This window comes from Oncorhynchus keta, chromosome 29, assembly GCF_023373465.1.
Source record: "Oncorhynchus keta strain PuntledgeMale-10-30-2019 chromosome 29, Oket_V2, whole genome shotgun sequence".
Lineage (NCBI taxonomy): Eukaryota > Metazoa > Chordata > Actinopteri > Salmoniformes > Salmonidae > Oncorhynchus > Oncorhynchus keta.
The window spans coordinates 8,286,288-8,308,260 of NC_068449.1; the positions used below are offsets into that span (position 1 = coordinate 8,286,288).

Below are 21,973 nucleotides of genomic sequence, written 5' to 3' on the forward strand. Positions count from 1 at the left end.
GGGGTGAAGTGGCTATGCATAGATAATAAACAGTGAGCAGCAGCAGTGTACATGTAGGTAGGGGTGAAGTGACTATGCATAGATAATAAACAGTGAGTAGCAGCAGTGTACATGTAGGTAGGGGTGAAGTGGCTATGCATAGATAATAAACAGTGAGCAGCAGCAGTGTACATGTAGGTAGGGGTGAAGTGGCTATGCATAGATAATAAACAGTGAGCAGCAGCAGTGTACAAAACAAATAGTTCGGTGGCCATTTGATTAATTGTTCAGCAGTCTTATGGCTTGGGGATCATGGCTGAGGTGGAGTTGTCCTGGGTGGACTGGCTGGACTGGGCTGGACTGGGTGGACTGGGCTGGACTGGGCTGGACTGGGCTAGACTGGGCTGGGTGGACTGGGCTGGTGGGAACTGGTGCCCTTCCCACCCACCCGGCAAAACTCCCCAAACTCCTCACACACTGTGTACACACATTCTCCTTCATCAATACCATGGCCCCAACCCCCAAGGCAAACACTCCATCCTATAACCTCCCCTGACCTCTATAGATAGAATTGACAGCGTCCGTCTGTGCTTCTACCCAGGCCTCTAAGTGTCCTTGCAGTGTACTTACTCTATACAGCCACAACCCTCTCCGTCCAGTCTAGTCCAGTCTCAACTCTGGATGTTTTCAAGAGCCATTCAGGGAGTTGAGTGGGGAGCCTTCTATTTTCCACCTCCCTGTGTATTTTTGGAAAGGTTGTTTTCAACACCGTCCCTCTCCCTTCCCTTCCCTCCCCACCTGCTCCTCCACCCATTTGGGAAACTAAATCCTAAACAGCTGGTAGCATCCTGTTTTCCTTCTGGAGGCACTTCATTTAGCCGGGTGGAAACAAAGTAGAATACACCTTCAATGATACCTCCACCACTGGTGGAGCAAATTTGTAGCATTCAATTAGAATGCAATGCTATTCTGTGTGCTAAAGTAGCTGTCAATGCTATTCTGTGTGCTAAAGTAGCTTTGAATGCTATTCTGTGTGCTAAAGTAGTTTTGAATGCTATTCTGTGTACTAAAGTAACTGTCAATGCTATTTTGTGTGCTAAAGTAGCTTTCAATGCTATTCTGTGTGCTAAAGTAGCTTTGAATGCTATTCTGTGTGCTAAAGTAGCTTTGAATGCTATTCTGTGTACTAAAGTAACTGTCAATGCTATTCTGTGTGCTAAAGTAGCTTTCAATGCTATTATGTGTGCTAAAGTAGCTTTCAATGCTATTCTGTGTGCTAAAGTAGCATTCAATGCTATTCTGTGTGCTAAAACAGGTTTCAATGCATTTAACGGTAAGGTCTACACTTGTATTCAGCGCATATGACAAATTTTAATTTGATTTCTGTGCAGCAAAGCAGGATTCAATGCAGTGCAGTGCAGCAAAGCAGGTTTCAATGCTGTGCAGTGCAGTAAAGTAGGTTTCAATGCAGTGCAGTAAAGTAGGTTTCAATGCAGTGCAGTAAAGTAGGTTTCAATGCAGTGCAGTAAAGTAGGTTTCAATGCAGTGCAGTAAAGCAGGTTTCAATGCAGTGCAGTAAAGCAGGTTTCAATGCAGTGCAGTAAAGCAGGTTTCAATGCAGTGCAGTAAAGCAGGTTTCAATGCAGTGCAGTAAAGCAGGTTTCAATGCAGTGCAGTAAAGCAGGTTTCAATGCAGTGCAGTAAAGTAGGTTTCAATGCAGTATAGTGCAGTAAAGTAGGTTTCAATGCAGTGCAGTGCAGTAGGTTTCAATGCTGTGCAGTGCAGTAAAGCAGGTTTCAATGCAGTGCAGTAAAGCAGGTTTCAATGCTGTGCAGTAAAGCAGGTTTCAATGCTGTGCAGTGCAGTAAAGCAGGTTTCAATGCAGTGCAGTGCAGTAAAGCAGGTTTCAATGCAGTGCAGTAAAGCAGGTTTCAATGCAGTGCAGTAAAGCAGGTTTCAATGCAGTGCAGTAAAGTAGGTTTCAATGCAGTGCAGTAAAGTAGGTTTCAATGCAGTGCAGTAAAGTAGGTTTCAATGCAGTGCAGTAAAGTAGGTTTCAATGCAGTGCAGTAAAGTAGGTTTCAATGCAGTATAGTGCAGTAAAGTAGGTTTCAATGCAGTGCAGTAAAGTAGGTTTCAATGCAGTATAGTGCAGTAAAGTAGGTTTCAATGCAGTGCAGTAAAGTAGGTTTCAATGCAGTGCAGTGCAGTAGGTTTCAATGCTGTGCAGTGCAGTAAAGCAGGTTTCAATGCAGTGCTGTAAAGTAGGTTTCAATGCTGTGCAGTGCAGTAAAGCATGTTTCAATGCAGTGCAGTGCAGCAGGTTTCAATGCTGTGCAGTGCAGCAGGTTTCAATGTTATTCTGTGTGATAACAAGGAATAGTAGGGAGAAAATAGGGACCGAGGGAGAGGGCGTGAGGACTCCTTTGGCCTTCAGTGACAATGTAAGGCTATAAACTACCCCCCTCTGCATGTGGGATATGGAGAGCGGAAGAGAGAGAGAGACACCAGAGAAAAGGAGTTCAAGGATAGCTCTCTATAGCTCCTGATTGACTAGGTACATTATGGGCTATTTGTTTGAGCAGGGCCATCAAACTGCTGACGCCTTGTCAGAGGCAAGGACAAGGTGAACTTGGTGGTAGAGACAACTGACAGGCTTAAATCTGAATGTAACAAGGAGCCTGTGTGCGCGTGTGTGATATATAAACATCTACACAGGTGTGTGTGTGTGTGTGTGTGTGTGTGTGTGTGTGTGTGTGTGTGTGTGTGTGTGTGTGTGTGTGTGTGTGTGTGTGTGTGTGTGTGTGTGTGTGTGTGTGTGTGTGTGTGTGTGTGAGACATGGCTTACGTCAGGGTACTCTTTTAGAGGCACAAAGAGCTTCTCCTGCAGATGAATGATTGGCCCCAGGGCCTCGGGTAATTCCAGAGGCAGTTTGTCTATAGGTCCGTTGGCTGTGTCGTTGTACATGTCTTTCCTCACTCTGTGGATCTCTGAAACACACCAGCACAGACAACACACGGTTAGAGGAGTGGATGCACAATTACCCACAACAACAACAGACACACTTGAAAGGCTATGGAAAAGTCAAGACAAAGGCACTAGACACAAGACTAGGCAAATGGGTACGAATCGGAGTGAAATGGCACACAGATGGGTAGAAATGGTAGGATCAACTGGAAGCTTCCCCAAACTTGAAACTCATTAACCGCCTATGGTCTTTATCATAACAGAATTCTTAAGTGTGCAAACAGGAGGTCATGTGGAAAATAAATAACGGGAAATGAAAGGCCCGTCCAAATGATTCATTCTGGCCACAGCCGTACGTTGAGGTGGTCGGTGGTGGCTGGTCTAGTTAAATAGTGTGTTGGGGGCACAGCATAGGACAGTGGGAGCGAGCTAATCGTTCAGCTCAGATCCGCCTGTCATGAAACAACAGACAAGGCAATGCAGTCAGTTGACAGCAAGACGGGACACTATCCCCCAACGCAACTACACCAGTCAGAGGAGAGAACTACCACCAAATAAGTCAGGTCGTTTTCATCTACCAGAATTCAGCCAGCATCCTCCCAGAAGCCCGATGCAAATTTAAATAAATGTATACAAAACGACCAGATTTAGTCATCTTAAAATGTTACAATTATACATTTTAGGCATACAAATTATACTCATCCACCAAAAAAAAGGAAACACTGTACACCTGGTGACTGCATTCACACCCGCCACAGGAGTCGCTACAGCGCAATGGGACTAGGAAATCCCAGTTTCAATGTCTTAGACCGCTACGCCACTCGGGAGGCTCCATTCAAAGTTAATGCTTATCAATTGCCTTGCACGAAGTATAAAATACTACTTAAAACAGGACTCTTAAAGAATTATGTAAATGTTAATTGTATTTCTTCAGCACGGAAACAATGATAAAATATGGAAAAATAAATAATGAAATGATAATTACGTAAAGCAGCCCAAGAAATACATTTGGGCCAGATAACTCTCACCAGAAACCGTCCCGAGCTCAATCTCCACATTCTAGCCATAAGTAATACTGCCTAATCAGCCGAGTGCCCCGACTCTCAGCCGGAATGGGCCCAGATCCACTGTGCTAGGTGGGTAGCTGTGTGAGCGTACTTGACACCGTTCACTGAGAATCAGTGCTAATCCAGGATCCTTGGAATGTCCCTACGCTAAACGTTTACGGTAACCATTAAGTGTCAACTTGAATGAGGTAGGGACACAAAGACTGTTCACTGGTGCAACGCTTGGGGCGAGAGGCAGCGCAGTGTCAGCAGCGAATTTTGTGATTGATGTTTTTACTTTCAAGTAACAACTATCAGAATTCAGTGGCTAAAGCCCCTACAAAATCAATGAAAACACAGCTAAAAACCAATTCATTGAAAATGTGTCCTGTCGTTGTTTTTCAGCTGGCTAGTATGAGGCTGCTCAGTCTTCAGAGCCTTGGCACATTTTTCTTGAATCAAAACAGTTTATCCTCCTTTCATTAGAGTAACAGTTTTTCCATAAAAAAACAGGCAGATATATCAGCTGTTTGTGAATATTTCCATTCTAAAATCCCATATCGGTCGGGCTCTATGGACAACCATTGGAAAGCAGCATGACCACTCTTCCAATGTCCGGCCCTGACTGACACACTCTTCTCCATTGGGCCCCAACCACCCTTCTTATTGCCCCCAATAAAATGTTGGAGGTAAAATCCAAAACAGCACCTTGGTAGGCGGTTTAGCAGAACAGAGAGTTCATTTCAGACCAATGGAGGTGAGGGAGAGCATTGAAATCACCACAAATGTTGAGGTAAAATCCAAAACAGCACCTTGGTAGGCGGTTTAGCGGAACAGAGAGTTCATTTCAGACCAATGGAGGTGAGGGAGAGCATTGAAATCACCACAAATGTTGAGATAAAAACCAAAACAGCACCTTGGTAGGCGGTTTAGCAGAACAGAGAGTTCATTTCAGACCAATGGAGGTGAGGGAGAGCGTTGAAATCACCACAAATGTTGAGGTAAAAACCAAAACAGCACCTTGGTAGGCGGTTTAGCAGAACAGAGAGTTCATTTCAGACCAATGGAGGTGAGGGAGAGCATTGAAATCACCACAAATGTTGAGGTAAAATCCAAAACAGCACCTTGGTAGGCGGTTTAGCGGAACAGAGAGTTCATTTCAGACCAATGGAGGTGAGGGAGAGCATTGAAATCACCACAAATGTTGAGGCTGATTCAGAAAACTTTAATGTCCTGAGAGGCAATGAATCTTGCAGCAGTCATAAAACACAACATCTAAAAATGTATAATAAATAGCAAAGGAAACAAATAGGCAGAGTGCAGTTTCATAGTGCAAGTGCTAACTGGATATTGGTGCAACATATTGTTAAGTTGCAGAATTGCATTTAGAATAAAAAGAGAACTTGGCCCTATTTTTTTTTGGGGGGTATGTACCTGTGTCCAGAGGGAAGGAGCTGGAATTCAGGGGAGTGTCAGGGAAGTGACCCACTATTTCATTAGCCTTCTGGAGTGCTCTGCCCAGGTAGAGAGATGATAGTTCTAGCGGTTGCTGATTATATGTCCTGACTATCTTGTCTAACATATTTTTCTGTGCAACCTTGATATTCCCAAACAAGCAGGTCAAGCAGTAGGACAGAATGCTCTCAATTAACCATTTATAATAGAGAACCATGATGGTTAGATCAACAATAAAAAAAGTGCAGTTTCCGTAGGAAATACAGTCCATTGGTCTTTGTTAAAAATAGCACCAGTACAGTGATCCTAGGACAGCTTGCTGTCAATGACTAGCCCAAGGTATTTGTACTCCTCCACTATTGGAACTAGCTCACCTTTTATCAGTGATGGTGTGTGCATGGTAGTGTTCCATGTCCTTAGTTTATGTATTTAATATTAGATGGGATGACTCACACCAGACAGTAAAATCCTTCAGAGCAGGTCTGTTCTCCGTCTCATCCCCTGAAGGCTGAGGGAACAGAGGCCATCTGAGGGAGAGGGGTGGAAGGAAACCTATCTGGGGTGGGCCTCAAAAAGGCAGAGCTTCTACTTAAGCCTCTGCATGAGAATACTCTACGTCAATACCCGACCCCGAATGACAGGGGAGGGGAAATCACCTCTACAGCATAACTAACCTTCACTGCGAACACCAAAAACCACAGACGAGTGCACCAACTTCTACTTTGTTATGTATTCATTTTTATCCCGACAAGGGACTGACAGGTTGTAATCGATGAGGTTTAACACACACACACACACACACAATCAAATGCGGTTAGGCACATCTGGCATGCAGCTTTGTAGACTCTCTACAGTGGAAAGCATCTGGGGGATGCACAGGGAGGGGCTGGATACACACACACACACACACACACACATAACCCAACCTTCCATTACAACATAAACTTCACTCCTCCATGGGTCACAGAGTGCCGGCCCAGGTCAGACCGCTGAGATCACATCACTCCTCCCCATTAGCATGACTTTGTGAAGAATCTATTCATCTGTCGATATATTAATGGGGGGAGGCGGAACTGATAAGTGGCTAGGTCCCTCCCTGGAAGGAGGACAGGTTCTTAGGTCAGGCCAAATGAAATCAGCAGTTCAATGTTGAACAATTAATCATTGGCCTGGCCTTAGTTGACCTGTCCAATTGTCTCCCAGATGTGTTGGAGTGAGGAAGGGATTCAGTATACATATAATACATACAGTAGCAGTCAAGTTGGCATCTACTCATTCAAGAGTTTCTTTATTTTTACTGTCTTCTACATTGTAGAATAATAGTGAAGACATCAAAACTATGAAATAACACATGGAATCATGTAATAACAAAAATATAGTTTCAATTTGAGATTCCTCAAAAGTAGCCACCCTTTGCCTTGACAGCTTTGCACACTTGGCATTCTCTCAACCAGCTTCACCAGGTAGTCACCTGGAATGCATTTCAATTAACAAGTGGGCCTTGTTAAAGTTATGTTGTGGAATTGATTTCCTTCGTAAGTCAATCAGTTGTGATGTGACAAGGTAGAGGTGATTTACAAAAGACAGCCCTATCTGGTAAAAGAGAGAAAGTAAAGACAGAAAACGACAGTCCATCATTACTGTATGACGACATGAAGGTCAGTCAATGTTAGTGCTGGGCGGTATACCGTCATTTACTACACACACACCACACGTATTTATGCATTTGAGTTTTTACTTTACCATCTAACGGTATTTTAATGTTTTGCTTGTTAAATGTGATACGCCTTGTGTAACGTCCATTTTTATAGTTTACTCTGCTACTTGAGTCATCTCTCTCTCTCTACGCCACTTTCCACACAGACCTAGCCCCGCCCCCCGTCACTCAAGGAGCGCATTTGTTGTTGCTTGACCACGAGACACTTTTGTTCCGTCTGCATGATCAATGCAGCACATGCAACAATGTTGATGACAACGATGTTGTTTCCACTTTGCTTCTTAATATAAATCCACAAACTTTCTACAATTACAATATTAGTTTGTGTTTCTTACATCTGCAGAAATCTAGTTTGTATTTTCTCAGCAAGTTGAGCTAAATCATGTTAGCCACTAATGCTAATCTCTAGTTAGCTAGCTAGCTAATAAAAGTACTGAGTCATAGCAAACGTAGCTGGCTAATACAGGTACTGGTGGAGGCTTCAAAATCAGCATGTTGTTTGTGCAACAGTATCTTCTGTATCAAAGAGGAATAGGCGAAGCATGAATATGTTGGCTATATGAATAAAGATTTAATGTAGCCAAAGATTATAGGGTCCCCTAGGAAACACTACACATCACTTGCGACCTGGCCAAGATAAAGCAAAGCAGTTGACACACATAATAACAGAGTTACACATGCAGTAAAACAAACATACAGTCAATAATACAGTAGAAAAATAAGTCTATATACAATGTGAGAAAATGAGGTGAGATAAGAGGTAAAGGCAATACATAGGCCATGGTGGCGTAGTAAATACAATATAGCAATTCAACACTGGAATGGTTGATTTGACAGTAGATGAGTGTGCAAAGTAGAACTACTGGGGTGCAAAGGAGCAAAATAAATAAATACAGTAGGGGAAGAGGTAGTTGTTTGGGCTATTTATAGATGGGCTATGTACAGATGCCGTGATCTGTGAACTGCTCTGACAGCTGGTGCTTAAAGCTAGTGAGGGAGATAAGTGTTTCCAGTTTGAGATTTTTGTAGTTCGTTCCAGTCATTGGCAGCAGAGAACTGGAAGGAGAGGCGACCAAAGGAGGAATTGGTTTTGGGGGTGACCAGAGAGATATACCTGCTGGAGCGCGTGCTACAGGTGGGAGATGCTATGGTGACCAGCGAGCTGAGATAAGGGGGGACTTTACCTAGCAGGGTCTTGTAGATGACCTGGAGACAGTGGGTTTGGCGACAAATATGAAGCGAGGGCCAGTCAATGAGAGCGTACAGTTCGCAGTGGTGGGTATTATATGGGGCTTTGGTGACAAAACGGATGGCACTGTGATAGACTGCATCCAGTTTGCTGAGTAGAGTGTTGGGGGCTATTTTGTAAATGACATCACCAAAGTCGGGGATGGGTAAGATGGTCATTTTTACGAGTTTTCCTACCCTGTCGCAATAACTGGTCAATGGCATTTTAATTCGTTATCATGTCAAACACTGTATTCAAAGTGCCCGCCATTATTTATATTCTAACTATAGAATTACAATAAACATTCTATTTCCATGATTCCAAAAGATCGCCCAAGTGTTTTGATCTAAATCAAAACATTTGCAACATTTGGTTAAAAATATTCTCAAAAGAGTGCAGGAAATGCAGAAATTGACAGAAATGCAGGAAATTATTTTAGGTTGAAGTTGAACAGTATAAAACAATCAAAATGGAGAAAGATCCATTGAAATCATTTTAAATATATATATATATATATATATATGTATGTGTTGCCACACTAGGGTCACGTATTACTCAAAGCAAATTTAGAACTTTTATTAAATCAAAAACATAAAATACCATCAACAATTTGAAAAACACCATATGATATCGCCCTAGTCAATGTGGAACATTTTAAGAACTTTGAAAGTTTCTTCAAGTGCAGTCGCAAAAACCATCAAGCGCTATGATAAAACTGGCTCTCATGAGGACCACCAGAGGAAGACCCAGAGTTACCTCTGCTGCAGAGGATAAGTTCATTAGAGTTACCTCTGCTGCAGAGGATAAGTTCATTAGAGTTACCTCTGCTGCAGAGGATAAGTTCATTAGAGTTACCTCTGCTGCAGAGGATAAGTTCATTAGAGTTACCTCTGCTGCAGAGGATAAGTTCATTAGAGTTACCTCTGCTGCAGAGGATAAGTTCATTAGAGTTACCTCTGCTGCAGAGGATAAGTTCATTAGAGTTACCTCTGCTGCAGAGGATAAGTTCATTAGAGTTACCTCTGCTGCAGAGGATAAGTTCATTAGAGTTACCTCTGCTGCAGAGGATAAGTTCATTAGAGTTACCTCTGCTGCAGAGGATAAGTTCATTAGAGTTACCTCTGCTGCAGAGGATAAGTTCATTAGAGTTACCTCTGCTGCAGAGGATAAGTTCATTAGAGTTACCTCTGCTGCAGAGGATAAGTTCATTAGAGTTACCTCTGCTGCAGAGGATAAGTTCATTAGAGTTACCTCTGCTGCAGAGGATAAGTTCATTAGAGTTACCTCTGCTGCAGAGGATAAGTTCATTAGAGTTACCTCTGCTGCAGAGGATAAGTTCATTAGAGTTACCTCTGCTGCAGAGGATAAGTTCATTAGAGTTACCTCTGCTGCAGAGGATAAGTTCATTAGAGTTACCTCTGCTGCAGAGGATAAGTTCATTAGAGTTACCTCTGCTGCAGAGGATAAGTTCATTAGAGTTACCTCTGCTGCAGAGGATAAGTTCATTAGCACCTCTGCTGCAGAGGATAAGTTCATTAGAGTTACCTCTGCTGCAGAGGATAAGTTCATTAGAGTTACCTCTGCTGCAGAGGATAAGTTCATTAGAGTTACCTCTGCTGCAGAGGATAAGTTCATTAGAGTTACCTCTGCTGCAGAGGATAAGTTCATTAGAGTTACCTCTGCTGCAGAGGATAAGTTCATTAGAGTTACCTCTGCTGCAGAGGATAAGTTCATTAGAGTTACCTCTGCTGCAGAGGATAAGTTCATTAGAGTTACCTCTGCTGCAGAGGATAAGTTCATTAGAGTTACCTCTGCTGCAGAGGATAAGTTCATTAGAGTTACCTCTGCTGCAGAGGATAAGTTCATTAGAGTTACCTCTGCTGCAGAGGATAAGTTCATTAGAGTTACCTCTGCTGCAGAGGATAAGTTCATTAGAGTTACCTCTGCTGCAGAGGATAAGTTCATTAGAGTTACCTCTGCTGCAGAGGATAAGTTCATTAGAGTTACCTCTGCTGCAGAGGATAAGTTCATTAGAGTTACCTCTGCTGCAGAGGATAAGTTCATTAGAGTTACCTCTGCTGCAGAGGATAAGTTCATTAGAGTTACCTCTGCTGCAGAGGATAAGTTCATTAGAGTTACCTCTGCTGCAGAGGATAAGTTCATTAGAGTTACCTCTGCTACAGAGGATAAGTTCATTAGAGTTACCTCTGCTGCAGAGGATAAGTTCATTAGAGTTACCTCTGCTGCAGAGGATAAGTTCATTAGAGTTACCTCTGCTGCAGAGGATAAGTTCATTAGAGTTACCTCTGCTGCAGAGGATAAGTTCATTAGAGTTACCTCTGCTGCAGAGGATAAGTTCATTAGAGTTACCTCTGCTACAGAGGATAAGTTCATTAGAGTTAACTGCACCTCAGATTGCAGCCCAAATAAATACTTCATAGGGTTCAAGTAACAGACACATCAACAGATCAGAGGAGACTGTGAATCAGGCCTTCATGGTTGAATTGATGCAAAGGACACCAATAGGAAGAGACTTGCTTGGGGCCAAGAAACACGAGCAATTGACAGACCGGTGAAAATCTGTCCTTTTGGTCTGATGAGCCCATTTTTGGTTCCAACCGCAGTGTCTTTGGAAGACGCAGAATAGGTAAACGGATTATCTCCACATGTGTGGTTCCCACCGTGAAGCATGGAGGGGATGGTGTGATGTGTGGGGGTGCTTTCCTGGTGACACTGTGCTTTATTTAGAATTCAAGGGGACCAGGGGAGGCATGGGCTGGGGACCGGGGGGAGAGGGTCTTGGGCTGGGAACAGAGTGGTGGTGAAGTACTAAAAAGGTAAGGGACTTGGAGGGCCAGGCAACAGGTTTCAAAGTCTTAGCAACAGGCAACCCACCCAACACAAATTGTAACATTCCTCCCTCTACTCTGGCAAGAACGTTCTCTTTTCATTTCCTGCAAAAATGTCACATTAAAATAAGAGGCCGGGCCTCCAGCCCAAGACGTGCGGCATTTGAAAACATCCAAAATCCTCGCGCCAAAATCCTCACGCCAAGACTATTCTGAAACGCAGGGCTCATCTAAAATGATCCCCTGCCTGGGCGATGTCGATTAAATTCTTTGTCTTTGTCCACCCTGGAGACGTGTGTCTAGCCAAACGGCAGAGGAGATTTTGAGAGGAACATTCAGTCGGAATGGAAGAGAAAGGAAAAAGCTGGCAGTAACACAGGGTAGCACTCGAAGAACTGTGATGGAGCAAATTCAGCTGTTGCAAGTTTCTCTAGGAGTTTCTCCAGTGCTGTTTAACACCCACACACAGAGGCACACCCACACTAGCGAGTACGGTGCCATCAGAAACTATTGACCCCGTGTCTGTAAGGTTAAATAAGGTAGTAATAAGTCTCCCGCCCTCCTTCACCCCCACGTCTCCCGCCCTCCTTCACCCCCACGTCTCCCGCCCTCCTTCACCCCCACGTCTCCCGCCCTCCTTCACGTCTCCCCGCCCTCCTTCACCTCCACGTCTCCCCACCCTCCTTCACCCCCACGTCTCCCGCCCTCCTTCACCTCCACGTCTCCCCGCCCTCCTTCACCTCCACGTCTCCCCGCCCTCCTTCACCTCCACGTCTCCCGCCCTCCTTCACCTCCACGTCTCCCCACCCTCCTTCACCCCCACGTCTCCCGCCCTCCTTCAACTCCACGTCTCCCCACCCTCCTTCACCTCCACGTCTCCCCACCCTCCTTCACCTCCACGTCTCCCCACCCTCCTTCACCCCCACGTCTCCCGCCCTCCTTCAACTCCACGTCTCCCCGCCCTCCTTCACCTCCACGTCTCCCCACCCTCCTTCACCCCCACGTCTCCCCACCCTCCTTCACCCCCACGTCTCCCGCCCTCCTTCACCCCCACGTCTCCCGCCCTCCTTCACCCCCACGTCTCCCGCCCTCCTTCACCCCCACGTCTCCCGCCCTCCTTCACCTCCACGTCTCCCGCCCTCCTTCACCTCCACGTCTCCCGCCCTCCTTCACCTCCACGTCTCCCGCCCTCCTTCACCTCCACGTCTCCCCACCCTCCTTCACCTCCACGTCTCCCCACCCTCCTTCACCTCCACGTCTCCCCACCCTCCTTCACCTCCACGTCTCCCCACCCTCCTTCACCTCCATGTCTCCCGCCCTCCTTCACCTCCACGTCTCCCGCCCTCCTTCACCTCCACGTCTCCCCACCCTCCTTCACCCCCACGTCTCCCGCCCTCCTTCAACTCCATGTCTCCCCACTCAGATTCTGCCTAACCTACCCCACCCCCCACCCGTGTTGTGCCTAACACACAGTAGGGGATATCAGAGGTCTGCTCTCGACTCCTGATAGGATGGGAACTAAGTAACACTGTCGACTTGAGACAGTCACAGTGATGGAGAACACAGACGACTCCTGATAGGATGGGAACTAAGTAACACTGTCGACTTGAGACAGTCACAGTGATGGAGAACACAGACGACTCCTGATAGGATGGGAACTAAGTAACACTGTCGACTTGAGACAGTCACAGTGATGGAGAACACAGACGACTCCTGATAGGATGGGAACTAAGTAACACTGTCGACTTGAGACAGTCACAGTGATGGAGAACACAGACGACTCCTGATAGGATGGGAACTAAGTAACACTGTCGACTTGAGACAGTCACAGTGATGGAGAACACAGACGACTCCTGATAGGATGGGAACTAAGTAACACTGTCTACTTGAGACAGTCACAGTGATGGAGAGAACACAGACGACGCCTGACAGCGTTTGACGTTGAGACTCTTCGCTGCTTCCAAAACTCCCTAGGCCTCAGCTCTCACTCCGCCTTCGGGTTTCTACCACTTTTCTTCTCTCGTTCACAGTTCCAAGAAAATGTCACACTCCCAGGTCTCAGAGCAGACTGCCCTTCTTGAGCTACGGTGAAGGCTAGATCCATTTCCACTGTGAAGAGGAAGCTAATGTTAAAGGTCTAAGACCTAACAAGTGAGAGAGGTGTAACAGCATTAGGACAAGGGAGGGCTAGTTAGAATGACAGCATACAGACTAATATCCTTCTTGACTAGGACATCAATAACTAGGCCTACATAACCTCCTGACTGTTTGAAAACACTTCCCCTGAGCAGGACAATACAGAACTGGTCAAGCGAAAGCTAAAATCCAGTCAGACTAGAAGTAGCCCTAAATCCTTGGCAGTATTTTGTCGGCGCACAACAATGACAGGAAATGTAACGAGCCCAGGTTCAGACAAATGTTATATTGAGCCGGAAAAGAGCTACCTCGAAAGGAGAGTGAAGAAACTCAGATTTTTTGTAGGAGGAGCTGGAGGGGGCTGTGTAGAACGTTAGCTGTCTGAGGCAGCATGGACCATATAGGCCTATGGAGAAAGGGGACAGAGGTGGTGCTATACTGCATGTACTGGAGAGAGTGACAACACGACAGGCATGTACTGGAGAGAGTGACAACACGACAGGCACACACACACCTGAAGGGACTGGTGGCTAGCGTGCCACACTGTCAGTCTGCTTTAGTCCCCCTGTCCTTCTCCATCCCTCCCCCGCTCATTGAGACGATTTCTCCCTCTGCTGTCGTTCGTTCCTAGTAGGCCAATTCCCCACATCACTCAGCAGTAAGAGATCACATTCTCACCCACACATGAACCTAACCCCCCTCCTTCCCTCCCCAGGGGTTTGCAGAGCCAGGAAAAGGAGGCTCAGACTAAAGACAAAAGACAAGGAAATGAAAATAGACTGTGCTTTACATGTACATGTGAACACTGAGCATCTAGTAGTCTCTCTATTGACCCAGTGAAAACACAAGTCTAGTCGCAGAGTAAAAGGGCAGTCGGGACAGGAGAGGGAGGATTCAGTCGAGACAGGATTCAGTCATGGAAAGAGTAAAAGGGCAGGCGAGACAGGAGAGGGAGGATTCAGTCATGGAAAGAGTAAAAGGGCAGTCGAGACAGGAGAGGGAGGATTCAGTCGAGACAGGATTCAGTCATGGAAAGAGTAAAAGGGCAGGTGAGACAGGAGAGGGAGGATTCAGTCATGGAAAGAGTAAAAGGGCAGTCGAGACAGGAGAGGGAGGATTCAGTCGAGACAGGATTCAGTCATGGAAAGAGTAAAAGGGCAGGCGAGACAGGAGAGGGAGGATTCAGTCATGGAAAGAGTAAAAGGGCAGGTGAGACAGGAGAGGGAGGATTCAGTCATGGAAAGAGTAAAAGGGCAGTCGAGACAGGATTCAGTCGAGACAGGATTCAGTCATGGAAAGAGTAAAAGGGCAGGTGAGACAGGAGAGGGAGGATTCAGTCATGGAAAGAGTAAAAGGGCAGTCGAGACAGGAGAGGGAGGATTCAGTCGAGACAGGATTCAGTCATGGAAAGAGTAAAAGGGCAGGCGAGACAGGAGAGGGAGGATTCAGTCGAGACAGGATTCAGTCATGGAAAGAGTAAAAGGGCAGGTGAGACAGGAGAGGGAGGATTCAGTCATGGAAAGAGTAAAAGGGCAGTCGAGACAGGAGAGGGAGGATTCAGTCGAGACAGGATTCAGTCATGGAAAGAGTAAAAGGGCAGGCGAGACAGGAGAGGGAGGATTCAGTCGAGACAGGATTCAGTCATGGAAAGAGTAAAAGGGCATTCGAGACAGGAGAGGGAGGATTCAGTCGAGACAGGATTCAGTCATGGAAAGAGTAAAAGGGCAGGCGAGACAGGAGAGGGAGGATTCAGTCGAGACAGGATTCAGTCATGGAAAGAGTAAAAGGGCAGGTGAGACAGGAGAGGGAGAATTCAGTCGAGACAGGAGAGGGAGGATTCAGTCATGGAATGAGTAAAAGAGCAGGCGAGACAGGAGAGGGAGGATTCAGTCGAGACAGGAGAGGGAGGATTCAGTCGAGACAGGAGAGGGAGGATTCAGTCATGGAAAGAGTAAAAGGGCAGGTGAGACAGGAGAGGGAGGATTCAGTCGAGACAGGATTCAGTCATGGAAAGAGTAAAAGGGCAGGCGAGACAGGAGAGGGAGGATTCAGTCGAGACAGGAGAGGGAGGATTCAGTCATGGAAAGAGTAAAAGGGCAGGTGAGACAGGAGAGGGAGGATTCAGTCATGGAAAGAGTAAAAGGGCAGGCGAGACAGGAGAGGGAGGATTCAGTCATGGAAAGAGTAAAAGGGCAGTCGAGACAGGAGAGGGAGGATTCAGTCGAGACAGGAGAGGGAGGATTCAGTCGAGACAGGAGAGGGAGGATTCAGTCATGGAAAGAGTAAAAGGGCAGGTGAGATAGGAGAGGGAGGATTCAGTCATGGAAAGAGTAAAAGGGCAGGTGAGACAGGAGAGGGAGGATTCAGTCGAGACAGGAGAGGGAGGATTCAGTCGAGACAGGAGAGGGAGGATTCAGTCATGGAAAGAGTAAAAGGGCAGGTGAGACAGGAGAGGGAGGATTCAGTCATGGAAAGAGTAAAAGGGCAGGTGAGACAGGAGAGGGAGGATTCAGTCATGGAAAGAGTAATAGGGCAGGCGAGACAGGAGAGGGAGGATTCAGTCATGGAAAGAGTAAAAGGGCAGGTGAGACAGGAGAGGGAGGATTCAGTCATGGAAAGAGTAAAAGGGCAGGTGAGACAGGAGAGGGAGAATTCAGTCATGGAAAGAGTAAAAGGGCAGGCGAGACAGGAGAGGGAGGATTCAGTCATGGAAAGAGTAAAAGGGCAGGTGAGACAGGAGAGGGAGGATTCAGTCATGGAAAGAGTAATAGGGCAGGTGAGACAGGAGAGGGAGGATTCAGTCATGGAAAGAGTAATAGGGCAGGCGAGACAGGAGAGGGAGAATTCAGTCATGGAAAGAGTAAAAGGGCAGGCGAGACAGGAGAGGGAGGATTCAGTCATGGAAAGAGTAAAAGGGCAGGTGAGACAGGAGAGGGAGGATTCAGTCATGGAAAGAGTAATATGGCAGGCGAGACAGGAGAGGGAGAATTCAGGCAAGACAGGAGAGGGAGGATTCAGTCATGGAAAGAGTAAAAGGGCAGGCGAGACAGGAGAGGGAGGATTCAGTCATGGAAAGAGTAAAAGGGCAGGTGAGACAGGAGAGGGAGGATTCAGTCATGGAAAGAGTAATAGGGCAGTCGAGACAGGAGAGGGAGGATTCAGTCATGGAAAGAGTAAAAGGGCAGGCGAGACAGGAGAGGGAGGATTCAGTCGAGACAGGAGAGGGAGGATTCAGTCATGGAAAGAGTAAAAGGGCAGTCGAGACAGGAGAGGGAGGATTCAGTCATGGAAAGAGTAATAGGGCAGTCGAGACAGGAGAGGGAGGATTCAGTCATGGAAAGAGTAAAAGGGCAGGCGAGACAGGAGAGGGAGGATTCAGTCGAGACAGGAGAGGGAGGATTCAGTCATGGAAAGAGTAAAAGGGCAGTCGAGACAGGAGAGGGAGGATTCAGTCGAGACAGGATTCAGTCATGGAAAGAGTAAAAGGGCAGGTGAGACAGGAGAGGGAGGATTCAGTCATGGAAAGAGTAAAAGGGCAGGCGAGACAGGAGAGGGAGGATTCAGTCGAGACAGGATTCAGTCATGGAAAGAGTAAAAGGGCAGGCGAGACAGGAGAGGGAGGATTCAGTCGAGACAGGAGAGGGAGGATTCAGTCATGGAATGAGTAAAAGGGTAGGCGAGACAGGAGAGGGAGGATTCAGTCGAGACAGGAGAGGGAGGATTCAGTCATGGAAAGAGTAAAAGGGCAGGCGAGACAGGAGAGGGAGGATTCAGTCGAGACAGGAGAGGGAGGATTCAGTCATGGAAAGAGTAAAAGGGCAGGCGAGACAGGAGAGGGAGGATTCAGTCGAGACAGGAGAGGGAGGATTCAGTCGAGACAGGAGAGGGAGGATTCAGTCATGGAATGAGTAAAAGGGTAGGCGAGACAGGAGAGGGAGGATTCAGTCGAGACAGGAGAGGGAGGATTCAGTCATGGAAAGAGTAAAAGGGCAGGCGAGACAGGAGAGGGAGGATTCAGTCGAGACAGGAGAGGGAGGATTCAGTCATGGAAAGAGTAAAAGGGCAGTCGAGACAGGAGAGGGAGGATTCAGTCGAGACAGGAGAGGGAGGATTCAGGCGAGACAGGAGAGGGAGGATTCAGTCATGGAAAGAGTAAAAGGGCAGGTGAGACAGGAGAGGGAGGATTCAGTCATGGAAAGAGTAAAAGGGCAGTCGAGACAGGAGAGGGAGGATTCAGTCGAGACAGGAGAGGGAGGATTCAGGCGAGACAGGAGAGGGAGGATTCAGTCATGGAAAGAGTAAAAGGGCAGGTGAGACAGGAGAGGGAGGATTCAGTCATGGAAAGAGTAAAAGGGCAGGTGAGACAGGAGAGGGAGGATTCAGTCATGGAAAGAGTAAAAGGGCAGTCGAGACAGGAGAGGGAGGATTCAGTCGAGACAGAAGAGGGAGGATTCAGTCGAGACAGGAGAGGGAGGATTCAGTCATGGAATGAGTAAAAGGGTAGGCGAGACAGGAGAGGGAGGATTCAGTCATGGAAAGAGTGAAAGGGCAGGCGAGACAGGAGAGGGAGGATTCAGTCGAGACAGGAGAGGGAGGATTCAGTCATGGAAAGAGTAAAAGGGCAGTCGAGACAGGAGAGGGAGGATTCAGTCGAGACAGGAGAGGGAGGATTCAGGCGAGACAGGAGAGGGAGGATTCAGTCATGGAAAGAGTAAAAGGGCAGGTGAGACAGGAGAGGGAGGATTCAGTCATGGAAAGAGTAAAAGGGCAGTCGAGACAGGAGAGGGAGGATTCAGTCGAGACAGGAGAGGGAGGATTCAGGCGAGACAGGAGAGGGAGGATTCAGTCATGGAAAGCTAAAAAGGAGGGAGGGAAGGAGAACATGATTTGTCAGATGTGCAAAGATGATGACATAAGGCAGCAGTTAAAAACACTGCAAAGCAGCATATGTCTCTAATTCAGTGTTCCCAAACTACGGGGGTGCAGGGGACAGAGTCCCCGCCCCAAAAATAAATAAACATTTATTATTTCAGCAACTCAGTCAGGCTTTCAACTTAATCTTGAAAGCTGTAATATTTGATTGCACAAGGTGCCATTTTGAAATTGGGTAGTGCATCAGTTTTCCTCGTTGTGCCAGTCATTGCAGACCTTAGAGCTAGTTATAACTTGGGCAGTATCCAGACTCCCCTACTGTCCTTCTCTTAGTGTTTTACGGTATTACTGGCAAAGGACAAGGAGACGCTAAAAATAAACACAAGAAAAGCCCATTGTGTATCTATTATTTATTTTACCTTTATTTAACCTTCATTTAACAGTTAAGAACAAATTCTTATTTTCAATGACGGCCTAGGAACAGTGGGTTGACTGGTCTAGGACCAGTGGGTTAACTGGTCTAGGACCAGTGGGTTAACTGGTCTAGGACCAGTGGGTTAACTGGTCTAGGAACAGTGGGTTAACTGGTCTAGGAACAGTGGGTTAACTGGTCTAGGAACAGTGGGATAACTGGTCTAGGAACAGTGGGTTAACTGGTCTAGGACCAGTGGGTTAACTGGTCTAGGAACAGTGGGTTAACTGGTCTAGGAACAGTGGGTTAACTGGTCTAGGAACAGTGGGTTAACTGGTCTAGGAACAGTGGGTTAACTGGCCTAGGAACAGTGGGTTAACTGGCCTAGGAACAGTGGGATAACTGGTCTAGGAACAGTGGGATAACTGGTCTAGGAACAGTGGGTTAACTGGTCTAGGAACAGTGGGATAACTGGTCTAGGAACAGTGGGTTAACTGGTCTAGGAACAGTGGGTTAACTGGTCTAGAAACAGTGGGTTAACTGGTCTAGAAACAGTGGGTTAACTGGTCTAGGAACAGTGGGTTAACTGGTCTAGGAACAGTGGGATAACTGGTCTAGGAACAGTGGGTTAACTGGTCTAGGAACAGTGGGGTTAACTGGTCTAGGAACAGTGGGTTAACTGGTCTAGGAACAGTGGGGTTAACTGGTCTAGGAACAGTGGGTTAACTGGTCTAGGAACAGTGGGTTAACTGGTCTAGGAACAGTGGGTTAACTGGTCTAGGAACAGTGGGATAACTGGTCTAGGAACAGTGGGTTAACTGCATTTAACTGCAGAACGACAGATTTGTACCTCGTCAGCTCGGGGGTTTGTTGCAAAACCGTTCAGTTACTAGTCCAACTCTCTAACCACTAGGCTACCCTGCCGCCCCAATTTTATTAGTATTCTAACAAAATGTGTACACAGAACAGAGGAAGAGTAGCATGTGTACACAGAACAGAGGAAGAGTAGCATGTGTACACAGAACAGAGGAAGAGTAGCATGTGTACACAGAACAGAGGAAGAGTAGCATGTGTACACAGAACAGAGGAAGAGTAGCATGTGTACACATAACAGAGGAAGAGTAGCATGTGTACACAGAACAGAGGAAGAGTAGCATGTGTACACAGAACAGAGGAAGAGTAGCATGTGTACACAGAACAGAGGAAGAGTAGCATGTGTACACAGAACAGAGGAAGAGTAGCATGTGTACACAGAACAGAGGAAGAGTAGCATGTGTACACAGAACAGAGGAAGAGTAGCATGTGTACACAGAACAGAGGAAGAGTAGCATGTGTTCAGAACAGAGGAAGAGTAGCATGTGTACACAGAACAGAGGAAGAGTAGCATGTGTACACAGAACAGAGGAAGAGTAGCATGTGTACACAGAACAGAGGAAGAGTAGCATGTGTACACAGAACAGAGGAACAGTAGCATGTGTACACAGAACAGAGGAAGAGTAGCATGTGTACACAGAACAGAGGAAGAGTAGCATGTGTACACAGAACAGAGGAAGAGTAGTATGTGTACACAGAACAGAGGAACAGTAGCATGTGTACACAGGACAGAGGAAGAGTAGCATGTGTACACAGAACAGAGGAAGAGTAGCATGTGTACACATAACAGAGGAAGAGTAGCATGTGTACACAGAACAGAGGAAGAGTAGCATGTGTACACAGAACAGAGGAAGAGTAGCATGTGTACACAGAACAGAGGAACAGTAGCATGTGTACACAGGACAGAGGAAGAGTAGCATGTGTACACAGAACAGAGGAAGAGTAGCATGTGTACACAGAACAGAGGAAGAGTAGCATGTGTACACAGAACAGAGGAAGAGTAGCATGTGTACACAGAACAGAGGAAGAGTAGCATGTGTACACAGAACAGAGGAAGAGTAGTATGTGTACACAGAACAGAGGAAGAGTAGTATGTGTACACAGAACAGAGGAAGAGTAGCATGTGTACACAGAACAGAGGAAGAGTAGCATGTGTACACAGAACAGAGGAAGAGTAGCATGTGTACACAGAACAGAGGAAGAGTAGCATGTGTACACAGGACAGAGGAAGAGTAGCATGTGTACACAGAACAGAGGAAGAGTAGCATGTGTACACAGAACAGAGGAAGAGTAGTATGTGTACACAGAACAGAGGAAGAGTAGCATGTGTACACAGAACAGAGGAAGAGTAGCATGTGTACAGAACAGAGGAAGAGTAGCATGTGTACACAGAACAGAGGAAGAGTAGCATGTGTACACGGAACAGAGGAAGAGTAGCATGTGTACACAGAACAGAGGAAGAGTAGCATGTGTACAGAACAGAGGAAGAGTAGCATGTGTACACAGAACAGAGGAAGAGTAGCATGTGTACAGAACAGAGGAAGAGTAGCATGTGTACACAGAACAGATGAAGAGTAGCATGTGTACACAGAACAGAGGAAGAGTAGCATGTGTACACAGAACAGAGGAAGAGTAGCATGTGTACACAGAACAGAGGAAGAGTAGCATGTGTACACAGAACAGAGGAAGAGTAGCATGTGTACACAGAACAGAGGAAGAGTAGCATGTGTACACAGAACAGAGGAAGAGTAGTATGTGTACACAGAACAGAGGAAGAGTAGCATGTGTACACAGAACAGAGGAAGAGTAGCATGTGTACACAGAACAGAGGAAGAGTAGCATGTGTACACAGAACAGAGGAAGAGTAGTATGTGTACACAGAACAGAGGAAGAGTAGCATGTGTACACAGAACAGAGGAAGAGTAGCATGTGTACACAGAACAGAGGAGAAATGTAAAACGTTAGTCGGAAGCACAGGTAAAAAGAAAAATGGCAGCTGTAGAGACAACTCACCCAGGGCTCTGACTTCTGACAGAAAGCCATTCTAAGATACCTGATGGCAAACCTTTAGTAGTGAAACTTCATCCCCTCATGTGCACAGCACAACAGAGACTCACCGATAGACACAGAAACCTATCAGCTCCCGCCGTCTCCCGCTGTGCTGTTTTCAACCAAACACATTTCTGGCTCAACTGGGGAACTACAAAAATCTTAATAGTGTTAAATAATGTGACAGGTGAAATTAATAATGCAATCTGCTTTATCTCCTACCATATTACACAACTTGCCTGCAGGTATTAACTTAAAACGTATCTACACATGGAAATTCATCATGAAATTTATTTCCCAAATACCCTGGAATACGGTCCAATGTCCAGATCAACTGGCCCATGTCAGCTAATGTTTGTTTTTTTATAGCTCGGTTGATTTTGTTGTC

General features: G+C 46.3%; 1 protein-coding gene and 1 long non-coding RNA gene across 6 annotated transcripts in view; one reads left to right on the forward strand and one right to left on the reverse strand.

The window, feature by feature from the left end:
- The window catches only part of LOC118374286 (protein quaking-A-like), a 145,817-nt gene that overhangs the window by 94,458 nt on the left and 29,386 nt on the right, over positions 1-21,973 (reverse strand). For all 4 annotated transcript variants that reach the window (XM_052485867.1, XM_052485865.1, XM_052485864.1 and 1 more), the window contains exon 2: positions 2,829-2,971. In XM_052485867.1, the coding sequence (XP_052341827.1) occupies positions 2,829-2,971 (143 nt within the window). The remainder of the gene's footprint in view (positions 1-2,828; positions 2,972-21,973) is intronic.
- LOC127913576 (uncharacterized) lies at positions 14,166-16,909 on the forward strand. Of its 2 annotated transcripts, none has more exons than XR_008086067.1 (3): positions 14,166-14,588; positions 14,692-16,011; positions 16,469-16,909. It is a non-coding gene; the product is annotated as an uncharacterized LOC127913576 (long non-coding RNA). The 2 variants fall into 2 exon arrangements; XR_008086066.1 differs by lacking the exon at positions 16,469-16,909 and adding an exon at positions 16,156-16,298 and having other exon boundaries at positions 14,868-16,107.